The sequence below is a fragment of the Pongo pygmaeus genome, chromosome 7 (genome assembly GCF_028885625.2).
Source record: "Pongo pygmaeus isolate AG05252 chromosome 7, NHGRI_mPonPyg2-v2.0_pri, whole genome shotgun sequence".
Taxonomy (NCBI): domain Eukaryota; kingdom Metazoa; phylum Chordata; class Mammalia; order Primates; family Hominidae; genus Pongo; species Pongo pygmaeus.
In genome coordinates, this window is record NC_072380.2 from 78912960 (window position 1) to 78940869 (window position 27910).

At 37.8% G+C, this 27910-nt stretch overlaps 1 protein-coding gene across 12 annotated transcripts in view; it reads left to right on the top strand.

Moving 5' to 3' along the window:
- Window positions 1–27910, top strand: part of SGK3 (serum/glucocorticoid regulated kinase family member 3) — a 152004-nt gene that overhangs the window by 109665 nt on the left and 14429 nt on the right. For 9 of the 12 annotated variants that reach the window (XM_054497566.2, XM_054497570.2, XM_063668826.1 and 6 more), the window contains 10 exons: window positions 2769–2856; window positions 9082–9131; window positions 11689–11746; window positions 16184–16267; window positions 16367–16498; window positions 20389–20501; window positions 20597–20633; window positions 21399–21485; window positions 23815–23910; window positions 27540–27695. In XM_054497566.2, the coding sequence (XP_054353541.1) occupies window positions 2769–2856; window positions 9082–9131; window positions 11689–11746; window positions 16184–16267; window positions 16367–16498; window positions 20389–20501; window positions 20597–20633; window positions 21399–21485; window positions 23815–23910; window positions 27540–27695 (901 nt within the window). The remainder of the gene's footprint in view (window positions 1–2768; window positions 2857–9081; window positions 9132–11688; window positions 11747–16183; window positions 16268–16366; window positions 16499–20388; window positions 20502–20596; window positions 20634–21398; window positions 21486–23814; window positions 23911–27539; window positions 27696–27910) is intronic. The other 3 variants (XM_063668824.1, XM_063668825.1, XM_063668827.1) reach the window with 2 other exon arrangements.

Here is a 27910-nt window from a genome sequence, read left to right on the forward strand (position 1 = left end):
AAATGTTTATTATGTAATTTTAAAGTGAAAATTTAAATATATTGTGATCTTAAATGTGCAGAGAAAAAGACTGAAATAAAATATGCCAAAATGTTAACAGTGGTTGCTTCTATGTGGTAAGATTGAAAATCCCCACCCCTACTTTTTATAAACCTTTTTTATTAAGTTAAAAATTCACCATTTAAATTATTCTAAAGTGTACAATTCAGTAGTTGTTTTTTTTGTTTGTTTGTTTGTTTTTTTTGAGACAGAGTTTTGCTCTGTCATCTGTCACCCAGGCTGGAGTGCAATGGCACCATCTTGGCTCACTGCAGCCTCCGCCTCCTGGGTTCAAGAGATTCTTCTGCCTCAGCCTCCTGAGTAGCTGGGACTACAGGTGCGTGCCACCACATCCAGCTAATTTTTGTATTTTTAGTAGAGACAGGATTTCACTATGTTGGCCAGGCTGGTCTTGAGCTCCTTACCTCGTGATCTGCCCGCCTCAGCCTCCCAAAGTGCTGGCATTACAGGTGTGAGCCACTGCATCCAGCCCAGTAGTTTTTAGTGTATTCACGATGCTTTACAACCATCATCACTAATTCTATCACCCCAAAGCTAATCTAACATTTTCATCCCCTTAAAAAGAAACTTTACCTCCAAATTATCTCCTCCCCCAACCCTTGGCAACCACTATTTTACTTTCTGTCTGTACAGATTTGCCTATTAAAATGAAATTATATAGTAGGTGACTTTTTTTTGCCTTCGTTCATTTAGCATAATATTTATGAGCTTCATTCACGTTATAGCATGTGTTAGTGCTCTTCGTTCCTTTTTTTGGCTAATATCCCATTGTATGGATAACACCACATTTTGTTTATCCATTCATCTATTGGTGGACATTTGGGATATTTCCACTTTTTGGCTATTATGAATAATGCTGCTATGAGAAATTATGTATGAGTTTTTATGTGAACATACGTTTTTATTTCTCTTGTTGCAAGGTCATAAGGTAACTCTGTGTTTAACTTTTCAAGGAACTGCCAAACTGTTTTCCACAGTGGCTGTACCATTTTACATTTACACCTGCCCAACTCTTTTTATTTTTATTTTTTTCCTATTTAGTTTATTTATTTTTAGAGACAAGTTCTTGCTTTGTCACCCATGCTAGAATGCAGGGGTGCAATCTTGGTTCACTGCAGCCTCAGCCTCCTGGGCTCGAGTGATTCCCCTGCCTCAGCCTTCTGAGTAGCTAGGATGACAGGTGCACACCATCATGCCTGGGTTTTTTTATTTTTGTTTTTTGTGGAGACAGAGTCTTGCTATGTTGCCCAGGCTGGTATCTAACTCCTGGCCTCAAATTATCCTTCCGCTTCAGCCTTACAGAACATTGGGATTACAGGCATGAGCCACCACTCCTGGCTAAGGCCCCCTCTTTTTAAAAATAATTTTTCATCTTTTGAGTTTCCTGGAAATAATGTATATTATTTGATTAAATAATTAAGGACAGACTGGGGAGAGGGTGCCAGGTATGGAGATTTAATTATTCCCCACAGTCATCATGAGTCCATCTGTGGGCCATCTCTAGTTTTAGTCCATTTTTTTCTCTTCATCCTTCATCTTCATAGCCATTTCCTCATCCCCCTTGATGATACCCACTTTAATGTGTTTGATATATGTCCTTATATATCTGTGTATCTTTGGTAAACAGACTGATGCTTTGTGTCTATGAGTATTTAACATATATATAAATGATACTGTGCTATAGTTTCTTGCTTCTGGCTGTTGACTGGTATTCCCTGTAGGTAGTTACCATAGTTGACTTACTCATTTCCCTGGTGGTAAATGCCTATTTTGCTTCTACCTTACAGTTACAGAAAATGCTGCAATGAACATTATAGTTACGTGCCTTTCACTGGACCTGCACATAATTTTTTTTTTTTTTGAGACGGAGTCTCGCTCTGTCACCCAGGCTGGAGTGCAGTGGTGCAATCTCGGCTCACTGCAAGCTCCGCCTCCCGGCTTCACGCCATTCTCCTGCCTCAGCCTCCCCAGTAGCTGGGACTACAGGCGCCCGCCACCACACCTGGCTATTTTTTTTTTTTTTTTTTTTTTTTTTTTTGTATTTTTAGAGGAGACAGGGTTTCACCATGTTAGCCAGGATGGTCTCCATCTCCTGACCTCGTGATCCGCCCGCCTCTGCCTCCCAAAGTGCTGGGATTACAGGCATGAGCCACCGCGCCCGGCCAGCTGCGCATAATTTTTTCTATGGTTTACCCCAAAAATTAGAATTTCTGGGCCCAGGGAAAATGCATATACAGTTTTACCAAGTATTGCCAGATTGCTTTTCAGAAAAGTTGCTTCATTCTGAATTGTCACCAACAATATTTGAACATTTCTCTTCCCCTATTTTTTTTTTTTTACCAACTTTTAGTATTATCTTTCTAACTTTTGCCAGATAATGGACATAATGTGATATCTCATTATCATTTTAACTTGTATTTCTCTGATTATTAGTGAAGTTAGCCATCTTCACAAATTTGCTTGCCATTTGGGTTTTCTTTTCCATGAACTGCCTGTTTATATGTTTGCCCATTTGTCTATTGGTTTCTCTATTTAAAAAAAAAATTAATTTGCGTATTACATTTATAATAATGAATATTAATGGATTCTGTTTTACTTTCTTACTGTAAATGCTAATATAGTTATTTCTATTTTGATTTTCATTTTAAAAGGGAGAAAGGCTGTAGAAATGCTTTTGAAGTTATAATAAAGTTAATTTTTGTTTTTAGTCCAGATGTCAGAGCATTCCTTCAAATGGACAGTCCAAAACACCAGTCAGATCCATCTGAAGATGAGGATGAAAGAAGTTCTCAGAAGGTAGTAAGAGGAATTGCCTTTCTTAATAGAAAAAATACTATTCCCCAAAGGTGAAATTAGTGGCTTTAGAACACTTACTTCAAATGAAGTAATTTCATCCAGAGTTTCTACTATGTAGAACACATAAAAACAAATGCATATATCTCTTACAGATCACTATTTCTTTTTTCTTTTGAGATGGAGTCTCACTCTGTCACCCAGGCTGGAGTGCAGTGGCACGATCTCAGCTTACTGCAACCTCTACCTCCCAGGTTCAAGCGATTCTCCTGCCTCAGCCTCCCCAGTAGCTGGGATTACAGGCACCTGCCACCATGCCCAGCTAATTTTTGCATTTTTTAGTAGAGATTGGGATTTCACCATGTTGGTCAGGCTGGTTTCGAACTCCTGACCTCAAATGATTCACCTGCCTCGGCCTCTCAGAATGCTGGGATTACAGGCATGAGCCACTGTGCCGAGGCCACAGATCACTATTTCTTACAAAACCTATAGAATGAGTACTTTTTATACTAAAAAGTAATATAGGTTAATCAGACAAATTTGAAAATAGTAGGTAAAAAGAAAAGTATTATCCATATTATTGCACCCACACCTAAAAATTTTTAACATCCTGGTGATTTTCTTTCCAATCTTCTCTAATGTATAGGGTTTTAAAATTACTTAATTTTAATTATGCAGTGTATACAGTTTTATATTCTGCTTTCTTCACTTCATATCTTATTTTATCATTATTGCCACCCTTGAAACTATTTTGAATTTTGGCCAACAGAAGAGGCCTTCTCGACCACATTACATCCCACTTTACTCTGTGTTGTCAGGATTTTATATACAGAACAGTCAATACATACATGCCAGTTGGCATCAACTAACTTTTATTTCTGTGATATATGTACATAATTAATATGTGTTCCTAACAGAGAATAGGGTAGCCTTGTTTTTTTTGTTTGTTTATTTTTTTGAGATGGAGTCTCGTACTGTTGCCTAGGCCAGAGTCAGTGGCGTGATCTCGGCTCACTGCAACCCGTGCCTCCCGGGTTCAAGTGATTCTCCTGCCTCAGCCTCCCTAGTAGCTGGGACTATAGGCACCTGCCACCACGCCCGGCTAATTTTTGTATTTTTACTAGAGATGGAGTTTCACCATATTTGCCAGGCTGGTCTCGAACTCCTGACCTTGTGATCCTCCTGCCTCGGCCTCCCAAAGTGCTGGGATTACAAGCATGAGCCGCTGCGCCTGACCAGTGTTGTTGTTTAAACTAGATTGTGATAGCAATAAGTAAAATAAGCTTGTGCCTTATTATGAAGATGTTTTCAACATTTACCTTAGAAGGTTATGTGGGAGAAGTAAATTGTAATAATTTAACTGTAAGTATTATTATGTAGCAATTAAATTATAAATGTTATATAAATATATCTACATAATTCAAACTTTTAAACAACTATTATTAAATATATACATGAAAATCAGAGATGATGGGTTGAAATACAGTTTTTCTTTATAATGCCTTTTAATTTTGTTATGGTTCTGTTTTTGTGATTTAAAAGATAATATGGTGCATCGGAATATTACTGTCCTAGAGCTAAAACCTTCATTTTGAAAAAAGACATATTCCTTTTTTGTGACTACTGGAAAGTAGTAATTTTCCTTCTCCGATACCCCAAGAAGATTCTCAGTTAAGAGAACAAATGTAACTTTTACATCTGTGACATGGTTGCTCCTAGGACATTGTAAAAAGCTTTAAAAAAAAAAGTCTCTGTAGCTGGTCAAAAGAGAAACAACAAACTGGGAAAACATTTGTAACAAATAAGGCATAAAAAGAAATAACGTCTGTGTGAAAAGCCCATACAAATGGGTTTTTGAAAAGAATGATACTTAACACCATAGTAGATAAAAGGAAATGGGGCATGAAGGAATACTCTTAGTAAAAAACATAGAGGAAAATGTTCAATGTTGATGCTATTAGCAAATGAAAATCTTAGAGAGATTTTTATTGCTCTACCAAATTAACAAAAATGTACAGTAAATAAAATATTGCAGAACTGATAACAGTAAGATAAAACGAGCACCCTTGGTCATCATTGGTGTCATAATTTTATGCAACTCTTTTGGAAAGCAATTCAGCAGTACATATCATATATAAAAATATTCACATCAGGAATTGATGCAAATGGAATAATCCACACAGAAAAAAGCAAAAGATGTTCATTTCAGTATGATCTGTTAAAAACAATATTAGACTCAACCTAAATATTGACCAATCACTTAAGTGTTTGTCCATATGTTATACATTTTAAATTATTTTTCAAGATCAGATGTTAAGCTTTGACATATGAAGTGAAATCAGTATTTAAAACTTATGTGCATATTCACACAGTATGATTTACAGTCAGTTTTTTAAAAAGATATGCAAATACTATATGAAAATAGTGTAAATATTTGCAAAATTATATATTGGTAAGGTTATGGATTTTAAAAAACCTTTTTCCTAATACTTTTGACATTTTCCAACTGTTAGTATTTTTAATTGAAAAATGAATGATTTCAAGTAATGTTTTTAAAATCTGTGTAACCATGATTTTCCATGTTTTGCTTGCTACTCATGTGAGACTAGGTAGGTTTAGGTTATTTGAAGACTATCTTGCCTTGCAGTGGAAGACAGCTGCAGACAACTCGAAGACAGAAGCAAGCTGAGAGATTTCTGGGTTCTGCTGCTGTTGGCTTTAAATCTGAGTTTTGTTCCTTTTTTTCTTTTTTCATCCATAGCGTCTGAAACTTCCACTAGAATCCCTTGAGGTTTTAAAATACAGATAAAGAGAATCTCTTTTAAAAAAGGAAAAAGCCATACTTTGTTGTATAATTGTAACTACTTATTAAGGACTTTTTTTTTTTTGGAAGCAGAGTCTCGCTCTGTCGCCCAGGCTGGAGTGCAGTGGCGTGATCTTGGCTCACTGCAAGCTCCGCCTCCCGGGTTCATGCCATTCTCCTGCCTCAGCCTCCCCAGGAGCTGGGACTACAGGCGCCCACTACCACGCCCGGCTAATTTTTTGTATTTTTTAGTAGAGACAGGGTTTCACTGTATTAGCCAGGATGGTCTCCATCTCCTGACCTCGTGATCCACCCGCCTCGGCCTCCCAAAGTGCTGGGATTACAGGCATGAGCCACCGCGCCTGGCCTATTAAGGACTTTTAAGTGGTTAACTAAGTGAAGTTCCTAGCTGGAATATTTTAGAGGGCATCTGGACCTACTCCCTTATTTACACAGAGAAAAATAGAGGCCAAGGGAAGTCAAGAAACGTAAATGATCTCAATTAGTATTCATTCTGTTAATAAATTATACCTCACCCTCAATTTAGTGACTAGATATTGTCTTCAAAAATAGTAAGTACAATTGTCTAATTATATATCCTAATACTTTTCATCATTTCAGAAATGTGCTCCATTAGGGAAATCCTTGCCTAAATAATAAAATCTAATTACATATTAACATAATAACATACTTCAGGGGACAAGTTGTTCATGTTGTTTAATCTGCACTATATTCAATCCTCTTCCTTCATCTTTTTTTTTTTTTTTTTTGAGATGGAATCTCTCTGTTGCCCATGCTAGAGTGCAATGGCTCAATCTCGGCTAATTGCAACCTCCTCCTCCTGGTTTCAAGCGATTCTCCTGCCTCAGCCTCCCAAGTAGCTGGGACTACAGGTGCACGCCACCACGCCAAGCTAATTTTTGTATTTTTAGTAGAGACGGGATTTCACCATATTGTCCAGGCTGGTCTCGAACTCCTGACCTCATGATCCACCCGCCTTGGCCTCCCAAATTGCTGGGATTACAGGTGTGAGCCACCACGCCTGGCCTTCCTTCATCTTTATAAGAAAAATTTATTGAATGGAAAATTAAACCAGTTATCTGCACATTCATTAAAAGAAGAAGTGTATTGAAATTACAACTCAGTTTGAATTACATTGTAAGAGTCTAAGGAGCACTGAAATATTTTATTTTTTCTTCCGTTTTTATTATTGATTTGTTTTGATTATTTTGTAGCAGTTACTTAGTAGAAAGGAACACTGTAATATTTAAACATTAAAGGCAACTCTTACATTAAAACTGTGCTGCAACAGGACTAATCTCATTTAATGAATTTTTTATGTATAGGTATAACAACAGGAAATAAATTTGAATTGTAACTACAACACTGGTGCCAATTGTTGTTTTTTCATGAGAAACTTCTTTATTTTTTATTTTTTATTTTTGAGACAGTCTCATTCTGTCACCCATGGTGGAGTGCAGTGCCACTATCTCAGCTCACTGCAACCTCTACCTCGTGGGTTCAAGGGATTATCCTGCCTCAGCCTTTCGAGTAGCTGGGATTACAGTTGCCCATCACCACGCCAAGCTAATTTTTGTATTTTTGGTAGAAATGGGGTTTCACCATGTTGGCCAGGCTGATCTCGAACTCCTGACCTCAGATGATCCGCTCGCCTCAGCCTCCCAAAGTGCTGGGATTACAGCCATGAGCCACCACTCCCGTTCAGAAACTTCTTAAGAACTTTGGAAGGATGAGATGATTTGTCCTTTATTTTAAAAAATAGTTTATATTCTAGATATTATAAATTTGAAATAAATTTGAGTAAAAATAAATACTACATATGTCTATAAGAAGAAGTTTGATAAGATAAAATTTTCTTGGCCGGGCACAGTGGCTCACGCCTGTAATCCCACCACTTTGGTAGGCTAAGGTTGGTGGATCACCTGAAGTCAGGAGTTCAAGACCAGCCTGGTCAACATGGCGAAACCCTATATCTACTAAAAATACAAAAATTAACCGAGCATGGTGGCGCATGCCTGTAATCCCAGCTACTCGGGAGGCTGAGGCAGGAGAATCGTTTGAACCGAGGAGGTGGAGGTTGCAGTGAGCCAAGATCATGCCACTGCACTCCATCCAGCCTGGGCAACAAGAGTGAAACTCTATCTCAAAAAAAAAAAAAAAAAAAAGTATTGGTTCTGATTAGAGAAGTTTTTAAAAGCTTTTTTATATTTATAGCTTATATGAAGTATAATTATATAGAACACTAGTAAAAGTATACATATTTGAAACATTTATAACTGATTTAATTATCTGAATGTATAAAGAGGTTTAAAGTTCATTTATGTGAAGCAGAATTTACTTACACTTGGCTTTTATTAAAAATGATCACTGATAGGATTACTAGATTAATCTGGGATTTTTGAGTTAAAATTATAGCTAATTATTAATCAACTAGAATCTTTTATTACTTAAATTTCTTCATAGCATACTAGGTAAATAAAGATTTGCTTCTAAATTAATACCGGGGCTTAAGCTTACTGTGTTAACTGTTGCAAAGAGAAAAGCCTATATAAAATGTTGGCGCTACCACAGTGCGAGAATTAGAAAGAAAAGGCCGAGTGCTGTGGCTCACGCCTGTAATCCCAGCACTTTGGGAGGCTAAGGCAGGCAGATCACGAAGTCAGGAGATCGAGACCATCCTGGCTAACACGGTGAAACCCCGTCTCTACTAAAAATACAAAAAAATTAGCCGGGTGTGGTGGTGGGCACCTGTAGTCCCAGCTATTCGGGAGGCTGAGACAGGAGAATGACGTGAACCCGGGAGGCGGAGCTTGCAGTGAGCTGAGATCACACCACAGCAGTCCAGCCTGGGCGACAGAGCGAGACTCTGTCTCAAAACAAAGAAAAAAGAAAGAAAGAAAAGAAAAACACTGTTGTCTATGTTTGCTTTGTCTGTATTTACCTACCATCAAATTAAAACTGAAAACCCAGCATTTGCGATCATCATTGTCATCATCCTATCATTTCTGTCTTTGATAAACTGTTTGAAAACTTGAAAAACAAAAAGCCATTTTTAACCAGTTTTTTAAAAAGTGATTCCTCTTAAATTGCAGTTTCAATACCCACCTCCTCCAAGGAGCTTTCCTCAGTTTATTTCATTTATTTGCCAACTCAGAGCTTGATTTCTGGCTTACCTTTTTTCTTACAACAGTTCTTGAAAATTACCATGAGAAAAATGATTATGTTTTTGTCTATGTGTATTTCCAAGTAAGTCTATACCCTTACTGAGAATCAGGACTTTGGGTTTCTTTAACATGGCAACAAACCAAATATTTGTGGTACAGTTATAAATATTTTATTTCAAAACATTAATTAATTTTTGAAGTTCCAATAAGAATGTTGTTTTTCTTTTCCCACCTTCACAGCTACACTCTACCTCACAGAACATCAACCTGGGACCATCTGGAAATCCTCAGTATGTTTAATGTGCTTCAAACAATTTTTTAACTGAATTTTAGGAAGATCTTTTTTGAGCATATGCAGATATGTATAATTACACTAATTTAACTGTAGGCCTTTGAAATATAACCATAGTTACAGTGAATACAGTGCTGTCATATGCTTGACTAATTTACTGCTCCAGCTTTTCACTGCTTTAGGAGAGCCCTGAGGAATTTTTAATCCACAAATTGTTAATTGGGTTCTGCTATTTTGTCATTGTCACTTTTCTGGGTGGGTGGGGGGGGGTGTGTGTGTGTCTAAAATCAGTAGACCATATTTCCCAGGGGACCATAAGTCCTATGAAGTCCTCTGAAAAAAAGCACCCTTGCAGGCCTAATTGACATTCTGCTGGTGTTTGGTGTGATTGGTGCACTCCTGTTGTTAGCCAACTTGTTCCAGAGGAGTCATAATGGACATTAGCATATTAAAGGCTATTAAACTTTGTTTACTGAGTTTCTCCCCATATTCCCAGACTAATTGATAGGTAATGTTTGCCATGGGTTGGAGGAGGAATGTGGTCTTGCTGCCCTTACTTGTAATTATCCTTACAGGCATATTACATTTACTCTGAAGTGTTTTTTTATTCTAGGCTTTCCCTACCCTTTCCCTACCCTTTTGCTCTACTTGGAGAATGATTATAGGCAGATGGGAGAAGTGGTCCAAGGACTGTGTCCTGGTACACTTCAACATTATGAGATCAGGAAAGAACTGCTAACAGAGACTGAGAAAGAGACAGTAAGATAAGAGAAAAACCAGGAATATGGTTTCCTGAAGTCAGGGGAAGAGTGCCTGAAAGAGGAGGGAGTAATTAACTCTGTTAATGTTGCTGATAGGGCAAGTAAGATGAAGATTGAAAATTGACCACTGGATTTCATAAAGTCATTGGTGACTTTTAATGAGCAGTTTCAATGGTGTGGTGGTTGGTATAAGACCCTGATCAGAAAGGGTTCACAGGAGAACTAGAGGAGAGGACAGCAGGTAGAGACAACGAGTTTACAAAACTTACTTGAAGAGTTTTTGCTTCAAAGGAAAGCAAATAAATACGATGTGAACTGGAAGTTTGGTTTTAAGCATTCTTTTCTGTTGTGTATAGCATTGAACAAAAACGGCAGCACAAAAAATGGATTTTTTTTTTTTTTTTTTTTTTTTTTTTTGAGACAGTCTCGCTCTGTCGCCTAGGCTGGAGTCCAGTGGTGTGATCTCCACTCACCACAGCCTCTGCCTCCCAGGTTCTCCCTCCTCAGCCTTCTGAGTATCTGGGATTACAGACAGCCACCATCATGCCTGGCTAATTTTTGTGGAGACAGGGTTTCACCATGTTGGGCAGGCTGGTCTTGAACTCCTGATCTCAGGTGATCTGCTTGCCTCAGTCTCCCAAAGTGCTGGGATTACAGGCATGAGCCACTGTGCCTGGCCAAAAATGGAAATTTGCTTTAAGTTAAGGTTCATCCCCAGCAGTTAACAGTGAGGCTTGGAGTATGGCCTCAGCTCACCTATTTACTGTGTTTGAGGGACCTGCATGCTTTTCACTGTTAGATTGTTTACAAAGTTATTTCAGTACTTCTGCATATCTTTAAAGAAGAAAATAGTCCAAAGAGCAGGTTTTTGAAGAAAAACATCTAAACATAGTTAAGTGTTTATCTCACTAATCTTTACCTGTCATTATTTAACCTAGTTCTGGTTTTACTTTCATGTTTGAATTAACTATTTTTTTGATAGTTAAGCAAATTTCAAATCTAAATGGATTTATTCCCCTCTACCCATACAACTTATGAATTCAGACCATGTTGGAGGAAATGGCTCTTTTGGCTGCTTAAGCTCCCCTTTCTGCTGCTGTGTGTTTTTGTCTACATAACAGCCAATGCTGTTTTTACCTGATAGGTTAAGTTAACATAAATAAAAGGGCAATCTTAGTATTCCCTCTTGCTTTTCTCTTCCTGGCTTTCCTATATTACCATTCATGAGAATAAGCTGAGAAGTATTTTATCTTTAATGTACAATAAGTGGTTTATATGAAACACTGTAATGACCTTTTTCTCCATCAGAAATTATTCTTAGTGTCTTTACTAGGTGATGCAACTAGCAGCTTCATTTTCAGAAGAATTACCACATGCTATATAGTCCTTAGAATGTATCACTTATTTATATAGTTATTTAATTTCCTCAACAACATTGGACCATGATTAATAAAATTGGTTTAGATAGAAGCTATTTCAAGTTCAAAACTCTACATATAGGATATGCATATATCCTTTTCTCCCAAAGACAGTATTATTGAAGTTCCTCTTAAGCAGAACTTAATGAGGCTTAAAGTTATGAAATGTTTTATCTGATCAGAAAGTAGATATTATTACTATTCATATCACCTACTGTGCATGAAAGATGAAATACTCAGCAGGAAAGCTAGAGTTAATAGGCTGAAGTGTTTTGTGCCTAACATTTATTTTTTAAAGAGGGAAGTGCTAAGAAATGTTTAAAAGTTAATCTTTCCAATTTCTAGGAGGCTAATTCTTATTGTTAATTTATTTCAGTGCCAAACCAACTGACTTTGATTTCTTAAAAGTTATTGGAAAAGGCAGCTTTGGCAAGGTAAGAGTGTTTTGTGAGGTTTTTATTTGGTTTTGGTTTTTTTTTTAGAGACAGGGTCTCACTCTTTTGTCCAGGCTGGAGTGTAGTGGTGCAGTCATAGCACACTTGAACTCCTGGGCTCAAGCCATCCTCCCACCTCAGCCTTCCGAGTAGCTGGGACTATAGGCACACACCAGCACGCCCGGCTAATTTTTTCACTCTTTTGTAGACAGGGCCTTGCTCTGTTGCCCAGGCTGGTTTCAAATTTCTTTCCTCAAGTGATCCTCCCACCTTGGCCTCCCAAAGTGCTGGGATTACAGATGTGAGCCACCATCCCCAGCCTAAAGTGTTTTTATTTTCTCATTCAGTAAATAAGTACTTAAGGAGTTTATGCTTTATGTGTGTGAGCCACAGGACTTTTTGGTTTGCAGGATATGGAATTAAGATAACTTTCCCCACCCTCAAACTACTAACAATAATTAGGGAGAAAAGGCATCTACTCAAATTCTATAAAAGTTCACTTATTCAGAAAGTATTTGTTGAACACCTACTATGTGCCAGATACCCTTCTGGGCCCTGGTTAGAAAATTATGGAAATTGACATGTTTACTACCTTTGTGGTGCTTACAATCTAGGGTGGGGGGAATAGTCAATTTAAAATATTCAGTCAAGTAAATAAGTACAAATAATAATAGCAGTGCAGGAAATGAAGAATAGGGTGAAATGACAAAGGACAATAGCCGCTGAGGGAAGATTCCCACTTACATAGCTTCTCAGAAGACATGCTATTTAAGCCAAAGCTGGAAAGACAAAAATGAGCAGCTGTGTAAATAACAGTTTGAGAAGGAGACGAATGTGTAAAGACCCTGCTTATTTTCTTATGGTGTCAGATGAATCATGTAACTTGACAGTATAGCCATACCAAGGAAGGAGAATCACTTAAGGCCAGGATTAACAGGAAAGCATCATAGATGAAGTTATCAGAATCATCGAATATATTTAAGTGCTTTTTTTACAGTGTACTTCAGTCTTTAGTGAAAATGGAATATGTATGTGTTTAATCATATTTTGCTATATTTGTAGCTTTTGGTAACTCTAGTTTGTTTTCTGGGTTTCCTTGAGACTAGAAACTGTGGCTATGCAATTAAACCCATGTACGTTTGTTCACTCAGCAAATATATATTATCCACCTGCTACATGCTGAATATTGTGCTAGTATAAGCAATAGAAAGTTAGAAATGAATCCTGCTCTCAAAATCCCCAAAATTCTATTGGAATGCTTGAGATAGTTGTCATTAAGAACAAAAGCATTATCTGCCATTAAAAACAAAAGCATTGTGGCACATAACCTGTAATCCCAGCTACTTGGGAGCCTGAGGCAGGAAGATCACTTGAGTTCAGGAGTCCAAGACCAGCCTGGGCAACATAGCAAGACCTCATCTCAAAAAAAAAAAAGTCATTATCTTTTGGAAACTTCATGTTTAGATGTAGAGTCTTATCAGGATTTGGTTCTTGCATATAATGTGAGGCATAGCGTCACAGTTCATTTTTTTCCATGTGGATAACCAGTGATCTTATACAGTTTATTAAAACTGTTTTTTTTTTTGTTTTTTTTTTTGTTTTTTTTGCCATCTGATGGGCCGCCTGATCTCCAGGGCCACCTTTATCATGTATTCACTATTTATACCTTCACAGATCTGTTTTTAGAATTTTTTTTTTTTTTTTTTTTTTGGAGACAGAGCCTCACTCTGTTGCCCAGCCTGGAGTGCAGAGTGCATTGGCGCGATCTCCGCTCACTGCAACCTCTGCATCCCAGCTTCAAGCAATTCTCCTGCCTCAGCCTTCCGAGTAGCTGGGATTTCAGGCATACGCCACCATGTCTGGCTAATTTTTGTATTTTTAGTGGGGACGGGGTTTTACCATGTTGGCCAGGCTGGTCTTGAACTCCTGACCTCAAGTGATCTGCCTGCCTCGGCCTCCCAAAGTGCTGGGATTACAGGCATGAGCCACTGCGCCCACCCTCTTTTTAGATTTTAAGTTTTGTGTTTCTGTTTCTAGATTGCATTTCTGTTCATTTTCTGTTCATTGGCCTATCTGTTTATCCTGACACCAGTACCACATTGTCGTGACACCTGTAGCTTGATATCTAACAGAATTAAGTCCTCCCTTCTTCTTCTTCTTCAAGAGACTATTGTTAGCCCTTTGCATATCAATATAAATAAATTTCAGAATCAGCATATCAATTTCTGCAAAAATTCTGTTCGAATTTGATTGGGATGGCATTGACTCTGTAGATCAATTTGGGAACAATTATCATCTTTACAATATTGTGTTGTCAAATCCGTGACCATGGTATATTACTTTGTTAATGTAGCTCATCTTTAATTTTTCCCAATAATATTTTGTGGTATTCTGTTTAGAATTTTTTTTGAGACGGAGTTTTGCTCTTGTTGCCCAGGCTGGAGTGCGGTGGCGCAGTCTCGGCTCACTGCTGCCTCTGCCTCCTGGGTTCAAGAAATTCTACTGCCTCAGCCTCCCCAGTAGTTGGGATTACAGGCGCATGCCACCATGCCCTGCTAATTTTGTATTTTTAGTAGAGACAGGGTGTTTCCATGTTGGTCAGGCTGGTCTCGAACTCTGACCTCAGATGATCCGCCCACCTCAGCCTCCCAAAGTGCTGAGATTACAGGCGTGAGCCACCATGCCCAGCCTGGTGTTTTGGTTTTTTATGCTGTTGAAAATTGGTGTTAATTCTTGCAGCTGAATATATGCGTTACCTATGACACATTGGTTCTACTCCCTAGTTTACATATCCAACAGAAATGAATATCCACTAAGAAAGGTATATATAGGAATGTTTATAGTATCATTATTCATAAATAATCTAATCTATCAGCAAGAGAGTAGATACATTGTAGCGTGTCATATAATGGAATATTCTGCATAACAAAATATGAGAACTATGCTATATGCCACAATGTTAATGAATATTTCATATAATTTAGAATTGAGACAGACAGCTTTATCCATGTGATTCTAATTACATGAAATTCAAAATAGGGCAAAAGTTATCTGTTATTTCAAGTTGACATGGTGGTAGTTAATTACCATTGAGAAGGAGAAGGGTGAGTCGTGACTGGGATTTAGCAAAAGAGAGGCTTTAGGCTACTAGCAGGGTTTTTTTTTTTTTTTTGAACTGCATACTGGTTACATAGGTGTATTCACTTTGTAACAATTTATTGAGCTGTAGTGATGAGTTTTTCTATATGTATGCTATGTTTAATAAAAAAATTAAAATCTCGCAAAATGATTAGAAACCAACAAAGTGCACGCCTGTAATCTTAGAAACCAACAAAGTGCACGCCTGTAATCTCAGCACTTTGGGAGGCCCAGATGGGCGGATCACAAGGTCAGGAAATCCAGACTATCCTGGCTAACACGGTGAAACCCCGTCTCTACTAAAAATACAAAAAAATAAATAAATTAGCCCCGTGTGGTGGGCGCCTGTAGTCCCAGCTACTCAGGAGGCTGAGGCAGGAGAATGGTGTGAACCTGGGAGGCGGAGCTTGCAGTGAGCCGAGATCGCGCCACTGCACTCCAGCCTGGGCGACAGAGCGAGACTCCGTGTCAAAAAAAAAAAAAAAGAAACCAACAAAGTGCAATAAAACAAAAGAAGGCCGGGTGCGGTGGCTTACACCTGTTATCCCAGCTTGGTGAGGTCGAGGCAGGTGGATCGCTTGAGCCCGGGAATTTGAGACCAGCCTGGATAACATGACGAAACCCCATCTCTACAAAAGATTCAAAAATTAGCCAGGTATGGTGGCACATGTCTGTAGTCCCAGCTATTTGGAAGACTGAGACAGGATGATCACCTGAGCCTTGGAGAGGTCGAGGCTGCAAGTGAGTGAAAATTGCACCACTGCAAGATACTCTAGATTTCTTCAGATTCTTTAAAGCCTCTGCATGCGACCCAGCCCACTATAGAAATCCATGGCACTTTTTCTTCTGAACTCTTCTGAATTTAAAACCTGTTAAGAAAAATCTCAGTATGAAACAGTACATTTTGATTACCTAAAAAACATTTCCTTATCCTTGTTAAAAGCCATGTTCATAGCCATGAAGTTTATAACAATATTTTCTACAGGCAGTATTTTCTTCTGGAAGTACAGGAGACTTCCAGGATTCAGGGCTGGAGCACATGCGTGCATACGCACACAAAGTTCTCAAGCAGTGTAGATTTGGGCACTTAAATTTAGTTTAAAAAATCTCAAATATCAACACATTAAGTGACAAAGAAATGGTGCTTGACTACTTGATTTTTAAAACAAAAACATGATCTAGGTCCCTTATGGACTTTCTTTTTACAAAATTTAAGAAGTATTGATGTATTGACAAGTGAATTATTTCTATCAAAATTTGAAATTTCTAATAGTATACACTAATGTTTAACTATAACAGGTTCTTCTTGCAAAACGGAAACTGGATGGAAAATTTTATGCTGTCAAAGTGTTACAGAAAAAAATAGTTCTCAACAGAAAAGAGGTAAAATAAAATAGCTGTTGTTTCTCTCAAGCCCATTTTCTCAATTAAGAGAGTTGTTTTCTAGTGTATAATACAATTGATCTTTTGCCTTTTTTCCAGCAAAAACATATTATGGCTGAACGTAATGTGCTCTTGAAAAATGTGAAACATCCATTTTTGGTTGGATTGCATTATTCCTTCCAAACAACTGAAAAGCTTTATTTTGTTCTGGATTTTGTTAATGGAGGGGAGGTGAGTTTTATAATGAGTTTTCTAATATTAATAGTTTAGAAAAGTAGCATAAAGTCAAAGTTTTTCTTGTAAGTTTTAGAAGGACAGTATAAAATCAGTAGCTTTTTATAGCAATAATTCAAGGTACTGGCTGAGTACAGGATGTGGAGAATTGTAACACAGAGCTTTTAAGCATATGGTATAGTTGAAAAGGTTCATAGAAGAACCTTGATATGAAGCTGATGGCTTCATGGACAGGTTTGTCACTAAACTATATAGCAAGAATAACATATTGAAATATTAGAATAAAATGTGATTTGTAATTTAGGCAGTTATCTCAACAGTTGCATACAAATATTACTCCAGCTTCTCATTTTCCAAGATGTGCAAATTATTAATCAGATGAGATAATCCTCTAATAAGGGGCTCTGTGGTGGTAGCTTGGCTCAGTGGCTCGCACCTTTAGTCTCAGCTACTCAGGAGGCTGAGGCAGGAGGATCACTTGAGCCCAGGAGTTTGAGGCTACAGTAAGCTATGATTGCACTGCAGCCTGGGTAACAGAACGAGACCCCATCTCTTTAAAAAAAAAAAAAAAAGGCTTTATGATAAAGTCTGTTTTGGAAATGTTTCATGTTATATCTGTTTCTTGGTGATTCACAGTATGCCTCAGCATGTTAAAGACTTTGAGAAATTCTGCCTTAAACAAAGTCAGGATATCTTTTTTTTTTGGAGACAGCATCTCACTCTGTCACCCAGGCTGGAGTGCAGTGGTCACAGCTCACTACAGCCTCAACCTCCTCAAATCGGATATCTTAAGAGAATTTTTTAAAACCATGCAGTCCCCTTTTTTGTTTTAACCAGTCTCTTAAGTATTATGCAAAACTCTGATTCAGATGGGTATTGAAATACACTTTGGGAAATGCTGCTATTATAATAATTACAATAATAACTAACTTCCATTGAGTGTTACTTAGTATCCATCACTCTGGCTCTTTGTACATATAATTTTACCTTCACAACAATCTATAATAAGACTGACTGAGGCACAGAGAAGCTAGGTAGCTTGTAGAAGTAATGTGGTTAGTATCAGAGGCAGGGATTGAACTGAGGCAGCCTGATTCCAGGATCTAGGCAGCTGACCTCTCAACCCTCACTCCTTACTAATTTGTTTGGTCTTTGACCTGTGAATGTCTAAAAATTTTTTTTAACTAATAGATATTGTCATATCTTTACAAAGGGATCTTTCATTCCCCAATCTCAGAGCAGAAAATGACTATTTCAGCATTTAACTGTAGAATAAAGGAACTGTAAGGAAAACTAGATAATATTCTGCAAAACCAAAAGATGGTCAGACACACCTAGATCATTTTGGGGGAAGATTGTAACAAGAATGATTATTCACCTTTCTGCATCTGTCACAAAAGTCCCTTAAGGCCAGGTGTGGTGGCTCAACACCTATGATCCCGGCAATTTGGGAGGCCGATATGGCTGGATCACTTGAGCCCAGGAGTTCAAGACCAGCCTGGGCAACATGGCGAAACCCCATCTCTACAAAAAAAATAACAAAAATTAGCTGGGCATGGTGACATGCCTCCGTAGTCCCAGCTACTCAGGAGGCTGAGGTGGGAGGATTGTTTGAGCCCAGGAGGTCGCGGCTGCAATGAGCCATGATCACACAACTGTACTCCAGCCTGGGTGACAGAACAAGACCCTGTGTCCAAAAAAAAAAAAAAAAAAAAATCCCTTAAGACTCTTCAGTGTAGAGGCAAGATTATCCATCTTTCAGGCATCCTGATTCATTGATACAGGTGACCCCACATTGTTTTCACCTTGAAGGTTGTCGTTTAATTTTGTGTGTGCCTGAGTGCTGACAGATAAAGAGAATTTATTGAGGCTTGGCACTTTGCAATTATTTTACATGCATTATGTCAGTAAATCACAACTCTTTCAGAAAACACTATTATGCCCATTTAATTTGCCATGGCATTAATATTAAATGCCATGAAATTTTCTTTCTTTCTTATTTATTTATTTATTTATTTATTGACACGGAGTCTCTCTCTGTCACCAGGCTGGAGTGCAGTGGTTCAATCTCAGCTCACTGCAACCTCCAACTCCCTGGTTCAAGCGATTCTCCTGCCTCAGCCTCTCGAGTAGCTGGGATTACAGGCACGTGCCATGACGCCCAGCTAATTTTTGTATTTTTGGTAGAGACGGGATTTTGCCATGTTGGCCAGGATGGTCTCAAACTCCTGACCTCATGATCCACCCGCCTCAGCCTCCCAAAGTGCTGGGATTACAGGCGTGAGCGACCGTACCTGGCTGAAATTTTCTTATTTATAAATAAGAAAATTGAGTTTCAGAGAGGTTAAATAACTGTCTCAGTGTTACAGTGTTCTAGTAAGTGTCAGACCCTGGATTTAACCTAGATATCTTGACTGCAGAGCCCATTCTTAAGTGCCACCTTGTGTCTTTGAAATGTTCATGTCAAGCATCTAAGTGCAGGTGAGATCCCACTGCGAGCTCCCTGCTTTATGTGTGGTTTCTTCGTGCTGTTTTAGGGCTTTGCTTCTGAGACCTTTTTGTACAGTGACTGCTCACTGACAAAGATTGAAAGAGGTAGGCTTGTCACCTGAAAGATGCAAGATAATGAAAAAAGGAGAATAAAATACAATAGAATGCCAGGGTGGGTGGAGGAGAAGTTGAGTGGGTAATAGGTAGACAAGGGTTAAAGATGAGGAGAAAGGATAGGAGTGTGGTTTCCATACATTATTACTCTTATTTTCCCCTAGTGTTCATACTTAGAAATTTTAACTTTGACATATGAATACTTAGCTTTGTATACTACTTCATATCTTTTTTAGAGCAAAGTAGAATAAAAACAAATAAGTTTTATGACACTTGGCAGATGAGCAAGCCTCTCTGAGCCTCAGCTTCCGATTTCCTGAGTCAAAATCGTTGGCTAATGTCCACATAAGAGACATCAACATTGAGGTGGTGGTTAAAACCAACAGAATGGATAAAGTTACCTGGGAAGGGTATTTGGAGAAAAAATAACACGTGGACCAAGGACAGAAACCCTGTCCTCCCTGCATTTTCTGAGGCCAGAAAGGAGCAGAGATGGAATTCACCAAGACTCAAGGAGAGATTTTTGTCTTAGAAGCCAAGGGACCCAGTGGAAACTTCCCCCAGGCAGTAACCTTAGTTAAAGGCCAGGTTATAAGAAATAAACTAAAAATTAGGAAGTATAAGAAATGAACTAGAAAGTTCAACTGCTGTTTAGCTGCAGCCGGTTACTGCTGCTGTGAAGTGTAGGCCTAATGGTCCAGAGCTTACCTTTTTTTAAAAAAGAAACTAAAACCGTGAATTTTTACCCCCAAATTCCCAGTTTTTAATGTTATCAACTAATTCAGATTTTTTGAAAAACAGTATTTGGCTCAAGTGAATTATATGTATGGATGTATATATATATTCATATGGGTTATATTTGCTCTGCTGGGCTCTAGTTTTTAATCTCTGAATAGTGTTTGTTTTTTTCAAATGGAAAACATAGTCCAGAAAGGCCCTGTAAGATAATTACATGGCCATATCAAGATCATTGATCTTCATCGATAATCTTTTCCAGAAGTTGCCTGGAAGGGTGAGGACATTTTTGCATTGAGTAGTAAATGGGAGATGAGTGACATTAGCAAGTGTAAACAAAGACATGTGGTTGAAGAGAGAGAATGATTGTTAGGTGGGGACATGGATGAAGGGGAGTCACAGTTCTGTGCCTTGTTACATTTTTAGCTCACATTCAAAGTAACAAAGAACAATTCCTACCTTTGTATTTACCGAATATATTTGTTTAATGCTATGTGTGAATGATCCTAACATTCTCTCTCCCCCCACCCCCACAACCAATTTGACAGCTTTTTTTCCACTTACAAAGAGAACGGTCCTTTCCTGAGCACAGAGCTAGGTTTTACGCTGCTGAAATTGCTAGTGCATTGGGTTACTTACACTCCATCAAAATAGTATACAGGTACAATTTTAAAATATACTTGTAAAAATTGTGTATAACAATATTTTATTTCGGTTTGTATTCAGTTTTGCTTTTCTTTCCTTTTAATTTGATAGAGACTTGAAACCAGAAAATATTCTTTTGGATTCAGTAGTAAGTATTCTCTTTTAAAAATCTACTAGTTCTCAATTTTTGTTGTTGCTTTTATGCTTAGTGCAAAAAAAGTCTCAGAGATTCTGTACTGCGTTATTTTATTTATATAACATTCTCAAAATGACAAAACTGTAGGGATGGAGAATAGTGGTTGACAGGGTCCAAGAGGATAGAGAGTGCAAAGATAAAGGGGTAGCATTAGGGAAGTTCCTTTGGTGGTTGTTACACGAATCTATACATCTGTATTGCGTAGAGCTACAACACACACAAAGCATGCATGTAAAAAGTGAAAACTGAATAAGGTTGACAGTCTGGTTAATAGTATTGTACCAATGACAATTTCGTCTGTATACTATTTTGCAATTTCATGTGGATCTATAATTATGTCAAAATAAAAGGAGTTTAAAAATTGTTAATTTATTGGCCGGGTGTGGTGACTCACGCCTGTAATCCCAGCACTTTGGGAGGCCAAGGTGGGTGGATCACTTGAGGTGGCACGCCTGGGCAACATGGCGCAACACCATCTCTACTAAAAATGCAAAAATTAGCCAGGTGGCACGCGCCTGTGGTCCCAGCTACTCAGGAGACTGAGGCATGAGAATCGCTTGAACCCAGGAGGCAGAGGTTGCAGTGAGCCGAGATCACACCACTGCACTCCAGCCTGGGCGACAGAGTAAGACTCTGTTTCAAAAAAAAAAAACTTACTGAAAAATTGTCAATTCATATTTATGCATTGTTTTATCTCACTGCCCCTGTATTTGTCAGGGACATGTTGTCTTAACAGATTTTGGGCTTTGTAAAGAAGGAATTGCTATTTCTGACACCACTACCACATTTTGTGGGACGCCAGAGGTAAGAAATATATCTCATTGTCATTTATATAATCATGTATAAAATGCAAATATGAATTACAGATTGCATATATAAATTTAAAATAAGAAAAGTAGAATAAAAACTCATTTCAGCTTCCAGCAAGCTGGAAATATCTGATAATCATGCCTTGATAGTTGGGTATTTTTAATTGTGATTGTTAGATACTGCAAGACCCTTTTGAATAATCCAACAAATATAAATTATGTTTATTTGTTTTCAATGTTAGAAGTTTACCTTAGACTTCTTTATGCATTTAATTATATATTTTTTTGTTTTTGTTTTCTTCTAAGGTAAATATTGTAGAAAATTATATTTCTAATCCTTTAAAAATCACAAATCAGTGATGAAAGTGTTATTTCTGTGACTGTGTTAACAACATTGAATCACACACTTTAAATGGGTGAATTGTGTGATATGTGATTATTTTAATAAAGCTGTTTTTCTTTTAAAAAATGAGCTATAGCAAATATGGCAAAATATTAACACTTGACTATATCTCAGTTGCAGTTTATTGGTTTCTCTTGTTTTTTTACATGCTTGAAATATTTTGTAACAAAATTAAGTGTTTACTTACTAGAAGAAAATAAAGCAGTGGATATGGAAAAACAAATCACAAATCAGAATTTATTTACCAGAACATCCCATTTTCTAATCATGTTAGCTAGCAAAAAAAGTATCTATTTGTGACAATAGTAATGATCCTTACAAATCATGTAAAAGCTTTATTATTCATACTTCACACACATAGACAAGTTTAGTTTATTTTAAACTGTCCAAATTTCAAGGTATTTATAATGATTTTAGGTACCATGTAATATTTCATCTTTATCGTGGAGTACTTGCAAATACAATGTTGAAAATGTGTGAGAAAATGGCTTCTAATTGAGTTCAGAAACTTAACTAAAAGTATCTCTAAGTAATAAATACTTACCTTGAAATGGGTTTTTCCTTCTTTTTTCTGTCTAACCCTAGTGCTTGTATATATTTATAACCATTGTGTTTTGGTTTATGTATGAAGAAACATTCTTTGTTATTGTATATTAATTTCACAGTTAAAATATTTTGCCTTTTTTTTTTTTCTTTTTTTTTTTGAGATGGAGTCTTGCTTTGTCATCCAGGCTGGAGTGCAGTGGCGCGATCTCGGCTCACTGCAAGCCCTGCCTCCCAGGTTCATGCCATTCTCCTGCCTCAGCCTCCCAAGTAGCTGGGACTACAGGCGCCCGCCACCACGCCCAGCTAATTTTTTGTATTTTTGGTAGAGACGGGGTTTCACCATGTTAGCCAGGATGGTCTTGATCTCCTGACCTTGTGATCTGCCTGCCTTGGCCTCCCAATATTTTGCCATTTCTTTAGCTCACATAAAAAAGCTTAAGAGGAAATTATTTTCTTACATGTATTTCATATGGGAAGAGGTAATATATTTTGGAATGTAAAATTCAAGTTCACTGTCTTAGATGTTTTAAGTTGTGATGAGTCTAAATTTCCTACAAATTAAAATGTAAATAGACATCTACAACTTATATAAGTTTTCTAAATAATATATTAGAGAATTGCTGTTATAATTCTCAAATGAGAATGCAATTCTTTCTTTTTTACTGAAAAGAAAAAAAAAAGGATTATAATTGCTACATTAAGTATTCTTGCCGGGTGCCGTGGCTCATGCCAGTAATCCCAGCACTTTGGGAGACCAAAGTGGGCAGATTGCTTGAGCCCAGAAGTTCCAGACCAGCCTGGGCAACATGGCTAAACCCCCGTCTCTATGAAAAGTACGAAAAACTAGCCAGGTGTGGTGGCACATGCCTGTAGTCCCAGCTCCTCAGGAGGCTGAAGTAGGAATATCACCTGAGCCCAGGAAGTCGAGGCTGCAGTGAGCTGTGATTGTGCCACTGCATTCCAGCTTGGGCGACAGAGAAAGATCCTGTCTCAAAATAACAAAAAAATTATTTAAGGGGAAAACATGAATAATGACCAAATGAACTTCTAAAATAATCTTTGAAAGACCTTCCCCACAAATACCTACGTCACCTATTGGGAATTATAGATTCTACCTTTCCAATACTCTTTTATTTATTTTGACTGTATCACAGTTTCCAAGGAGAAATGCAGAATACATGTATTTTGAAGTGTTCTAGTTGACATTACCTAAGAACCACTGGTGTAGAATGAGAATATCCAACCCACTGGAAATCTAGATAATTTGGTTTCAGTATGATAGCAACAACTAAAATTTGTTAAATTTCTCAATTATTTATAAATTTTGTCTTGATTTGTTTACTGACTTGCTCTAATATTTTATTGTTTTCTATAGTATCTTGCACCTGAAGTAATTAGAAAACAGCCCTATGACAATACTGTAGATTGGTGGTGCCTTGGGGCTGTTCTGTATGAAATGCTGTATGGATTGGTATGTATTTCTATACCTCATTATTCCAATGTATTATCATTGATTTGATTGTCTGTCTGTCTCTCCCACCTTAAGAATCTCCTGGACACTTAGATAACACTAACAGAGCAGTAATAGCCTGGTTAAATAAACCCAAAACCATATTAGGAATAAGGACAAAAAGAGGCTGGGGCATGGTGGCTCACGCCTGCAATCCCAGCACTTTGGGAGGCCGAGGCAGGCGGATCACTTGAGGCCAGGAGTTCGAGACCAGCCTACACAACATGGTGAAATCCCATCTCTACTAAAAATACAAAAAATTATCTGGGTGTGGTGGTGCATACTGTAGTCCCAGCTGCTTGGGAGGTGGAGGCCCAAGAATCGCTTGAACCCAGGAGGCAGAGTTTGCAGTGAGCCAAGATTGCACCACTGTACTCCAGCCTGGGTGACAGAGGGAGACTCTGTCTCAGAAAAAAAAAAAAAAAAAAACCCTTTTAATTTTGTTACTAGTTTTTTTAAATTAATATAATTGTTTCTCTGTTATTCTAATAACTACTTCAGATGTTCTTACCCCCCTGGCATTTGTAGAAATAGACACCTGGTTGTAATATTAAAATTATCTGCTTCCATTCAGTTTACTCAAATATCACTCTAATTTTAAGATAATGGACAAAAAAAGATTTTGCATTTATCAATAAATTACTGTATTTCAGAAGATCTTTTGGTTTTTGCCTTTTATTTTGTTTAATAGATTTAATTAATACATAGGTGCTCAGCTTTTCCCATCATTGGAGATCACTCTGTTCCCATCCCTGAAAACACCATGTCTTAAAAATTTTCTTGAAAAAAGTGATGTTTTTGCAGTCAGTTTGCCCAGTTCTTATTTAGTGAAAGACACGTAGGCTGGCCAGAGTTTCTGATTAACGAGAATAAAGTTTTTTCACTACATTGAGTTAATATTATTCCAACCCAAAGCAAACAGCGTAGGCATTTTAGTTAGCTCAAGTAGCTTTATAAGAGTACATGTATGTTTTTCTGTAGGCTTTTAGACATGTTTAGAATAGTTTCTAGACTCTCTTTGTGGTCCCTTAAGTGTCCAGCAGCTTCATGCTGGGAACCATGTGCAAATCCCTGAGGCTGCTGCTACTGTTGATGTTAAATGCCACTGTCAGCCAAGACCTGAGCTGGGTGTCTATTTGCTTTTTATTGAAAACTGTGGCGCTTACAGTGAAATTCAGCACATGAAGTACATTTTGGAGCGTTTGTTTTATCTTGCTAGTTTCGAATGATAGATTCCTGTGAAAGCCAACACCATCTCTTCTTTGCCCTTGACTGTGACCTACATGTTAAAAGATCTAGTTTTCTGGTTATGCTGCTGACTTAGAACATTGGAAAACCACTTTATACCTGATTTCCCTTTAAGCACTATTTATTTGCCATCTTGATATTTCAGAATCCTTCAAATTTATTTAGAGGACTTTGAAAATATATCATTGCACATAAAATGCAGTTGATTCAAAAGAGAATATTTGAAACATACATTTTATTAATCAAACTTTTATTGATTGTTTTAAAATGAAGTTTTATTTTGGCCAGCCACAGTGGCTCACGCCTGTAATCCCAGCACTTTGGGAGGCCAAGGCAGGCAGATCACCTTAGGTCAGGAGTTCAAGACCAGCCTGTCCAACGTGGCAAAACCTCGTCTCTACTAAAAATACAAAAATTAGCCTGGCACAGTGGCGTGCCCCTGTAATCCCAGATACTTGGGAGGCTGAGTCAGGAGAATCACTTGAACCCGGGAGGCGGAGGTTGCAGTGAGTGGAGATCATGCCACTGTGCTCCACCATGGGCAACAAAGCGAGACTCTGTCTCAAAAAAAAAACAAAAAACAAAAGTTATATTTTAAAAGATAAGCTTTTTCTTTCCTACACAAAGGAAAGGAAAAGTAGCAAGCTTATAAAACTCCCTTAACTTTAAAAATTATGTATACTTTAATTTTTATTTTTACTTTTTTTGAGACAGAGTCTCACTGTGCTGCTCAGGCTGGAGTGTAGTAGAATGATCACGACTCACTGCAACCTTGACTTCCCAGGCTCTGATGCTTCTCCCACCTCAGCCTGCTGAGTAGCTTGGACTACAGGCATGCACCACCCCACCTATCTTGCTTGCTTGCTTATTTATTTATTTATTTATTTATTTATATTTTTAGTAGAGACAGGGTGTTGCCATGTTGCCCAGGCTGGTCTCAAACTCCTGAGCTCTAGTGATCTGCCCACCTCAGCCTCCCAAAGTGCTGCGATTTCCAGTGTGAGCCACTGTGCCTGGCCTCACTTTTTATTTTGTAAACTTCTGTATTGTTTAGATTTGTTACAACAAGCATATATTACTTTTCTAATTTTCACAAAGAGACTGAAAAGAAAAAAATGTCATTTTAATGTTTTAAGTCAGATTCATCTTATTTTATAAAAATACTAGTGACTAATATTTAAAAGGCAAAAACAAACCCACAAGGGTAAAATATTAGGGACCAGTCCTCTGGTGAATAAATTGGGTGTTTTTTTTTTTTTTTTTTTTAAAAGAACGGTAACATTTTACATGGTAATTCCCTCTTTGGAAAAATGTTTCTGGTGCTCTGAATACATTAATTCAAAAGGAAGTAGTTTTGTAGGTTACATATTACAACCTTGCAGATAGAACCTGAGTAGCATGATAATCTTCTTTCCTCTTATTCCCAGAGTACAGAAACCTGTACAGCTCATTTTTTTTCTCAAAAGTTGTTACTTTATTTATTTGAGATGGGATCTCGTTCTGTTGCCCAGGCTGGAATGCAGTGGCGCAATCTCAGCTCACTGCATCCTCCGCCTCCTGGGTTTAACCAATTCTCATGCCTCAGTCTCCTGAGTAGATGGGACTACTGGCGTACACCACCATGCCCAGCTGGTTTTTTATATTTTCAGTAGAGACGGTTTCACCATGTTGCCCAGGCTGGTCTTGAACTCCTGGCCTCAAGCGATCTGCCCACCTCAGCCCCCCAAAGTGCTGGGATTACAGGCGTGAGCCAGCATGCCTGGCCTTTATTTTTACTTTTAACCTTTATAATTAGATGATTAACTAGCTAATGCTTGTGTTGAAGCTATACCCCAAGTCTTTTGGCTGTTGCAGTGGCATTTTTAATTCTGCAAAGTACAGTCATAATATTATCTCTGTCATAAGTACCTAAGAAACATTATCTTCAGGCCTCCATCTCTACTAGAAATCCCTTTGTTTTAGTGAGTTTATTCCCAAGTCTGAAATTAATGTTTGATCTGTCTTGAACTTCTATTTCCAATGATTCTGTCATTATGCCTATGATAAGGTTGGTGGTTTTCTCTAAAACAGGTGCTACTACAAGTTGTATATAATTTAACAGCTGTCTACAAGGTGCTATTGAACAAACTGGCCCTAATTCATTCAGTGAACACTTATTAAGCTCTGTGATGTGTTTGGTTTTAGAATCTCTTTGCCTCAGGAAGCCACACTGCAGGTGTCTGCATGTCCCAAGAGGTCCATACATTTTTTCAACTGACTGCTCCCTCAAGATTAAAGCCATTTTAACCCCATTTTCGCATAATTTGTTTACCACTAAGTTTATTTTGCTCTTTTTTTTCCAGCCTCCTTTTTATTGCCGAGATGTTGCTGAAATGTATGACAATATCCTTCACAAACCCCTAAGTTTGAGGCCAGGAGTGAGTCTTACAGCCTGGTCCATTCTGGAAGAACTCCTAGAAAAAGACAGGCAAAATCGACTTGGTGCCAAGGAAGACTTTGTATGTAACAGCTTTCCTAGCTCCAGCTTTATTTAAGCTTATTTAAAATTTGGAAATAAAGCTTTATTTTATATGGTATTTAATGGAATGAATACAACATGTGGAGAATAGCAACATGGAAAAAAAGCATACTTGTCTCCACAGTTTTCGCCTGTATTTATATAAAACTATGTAGTATTTAAAGCACTTTCTCTTGCATACACTTTCGCCCTGTC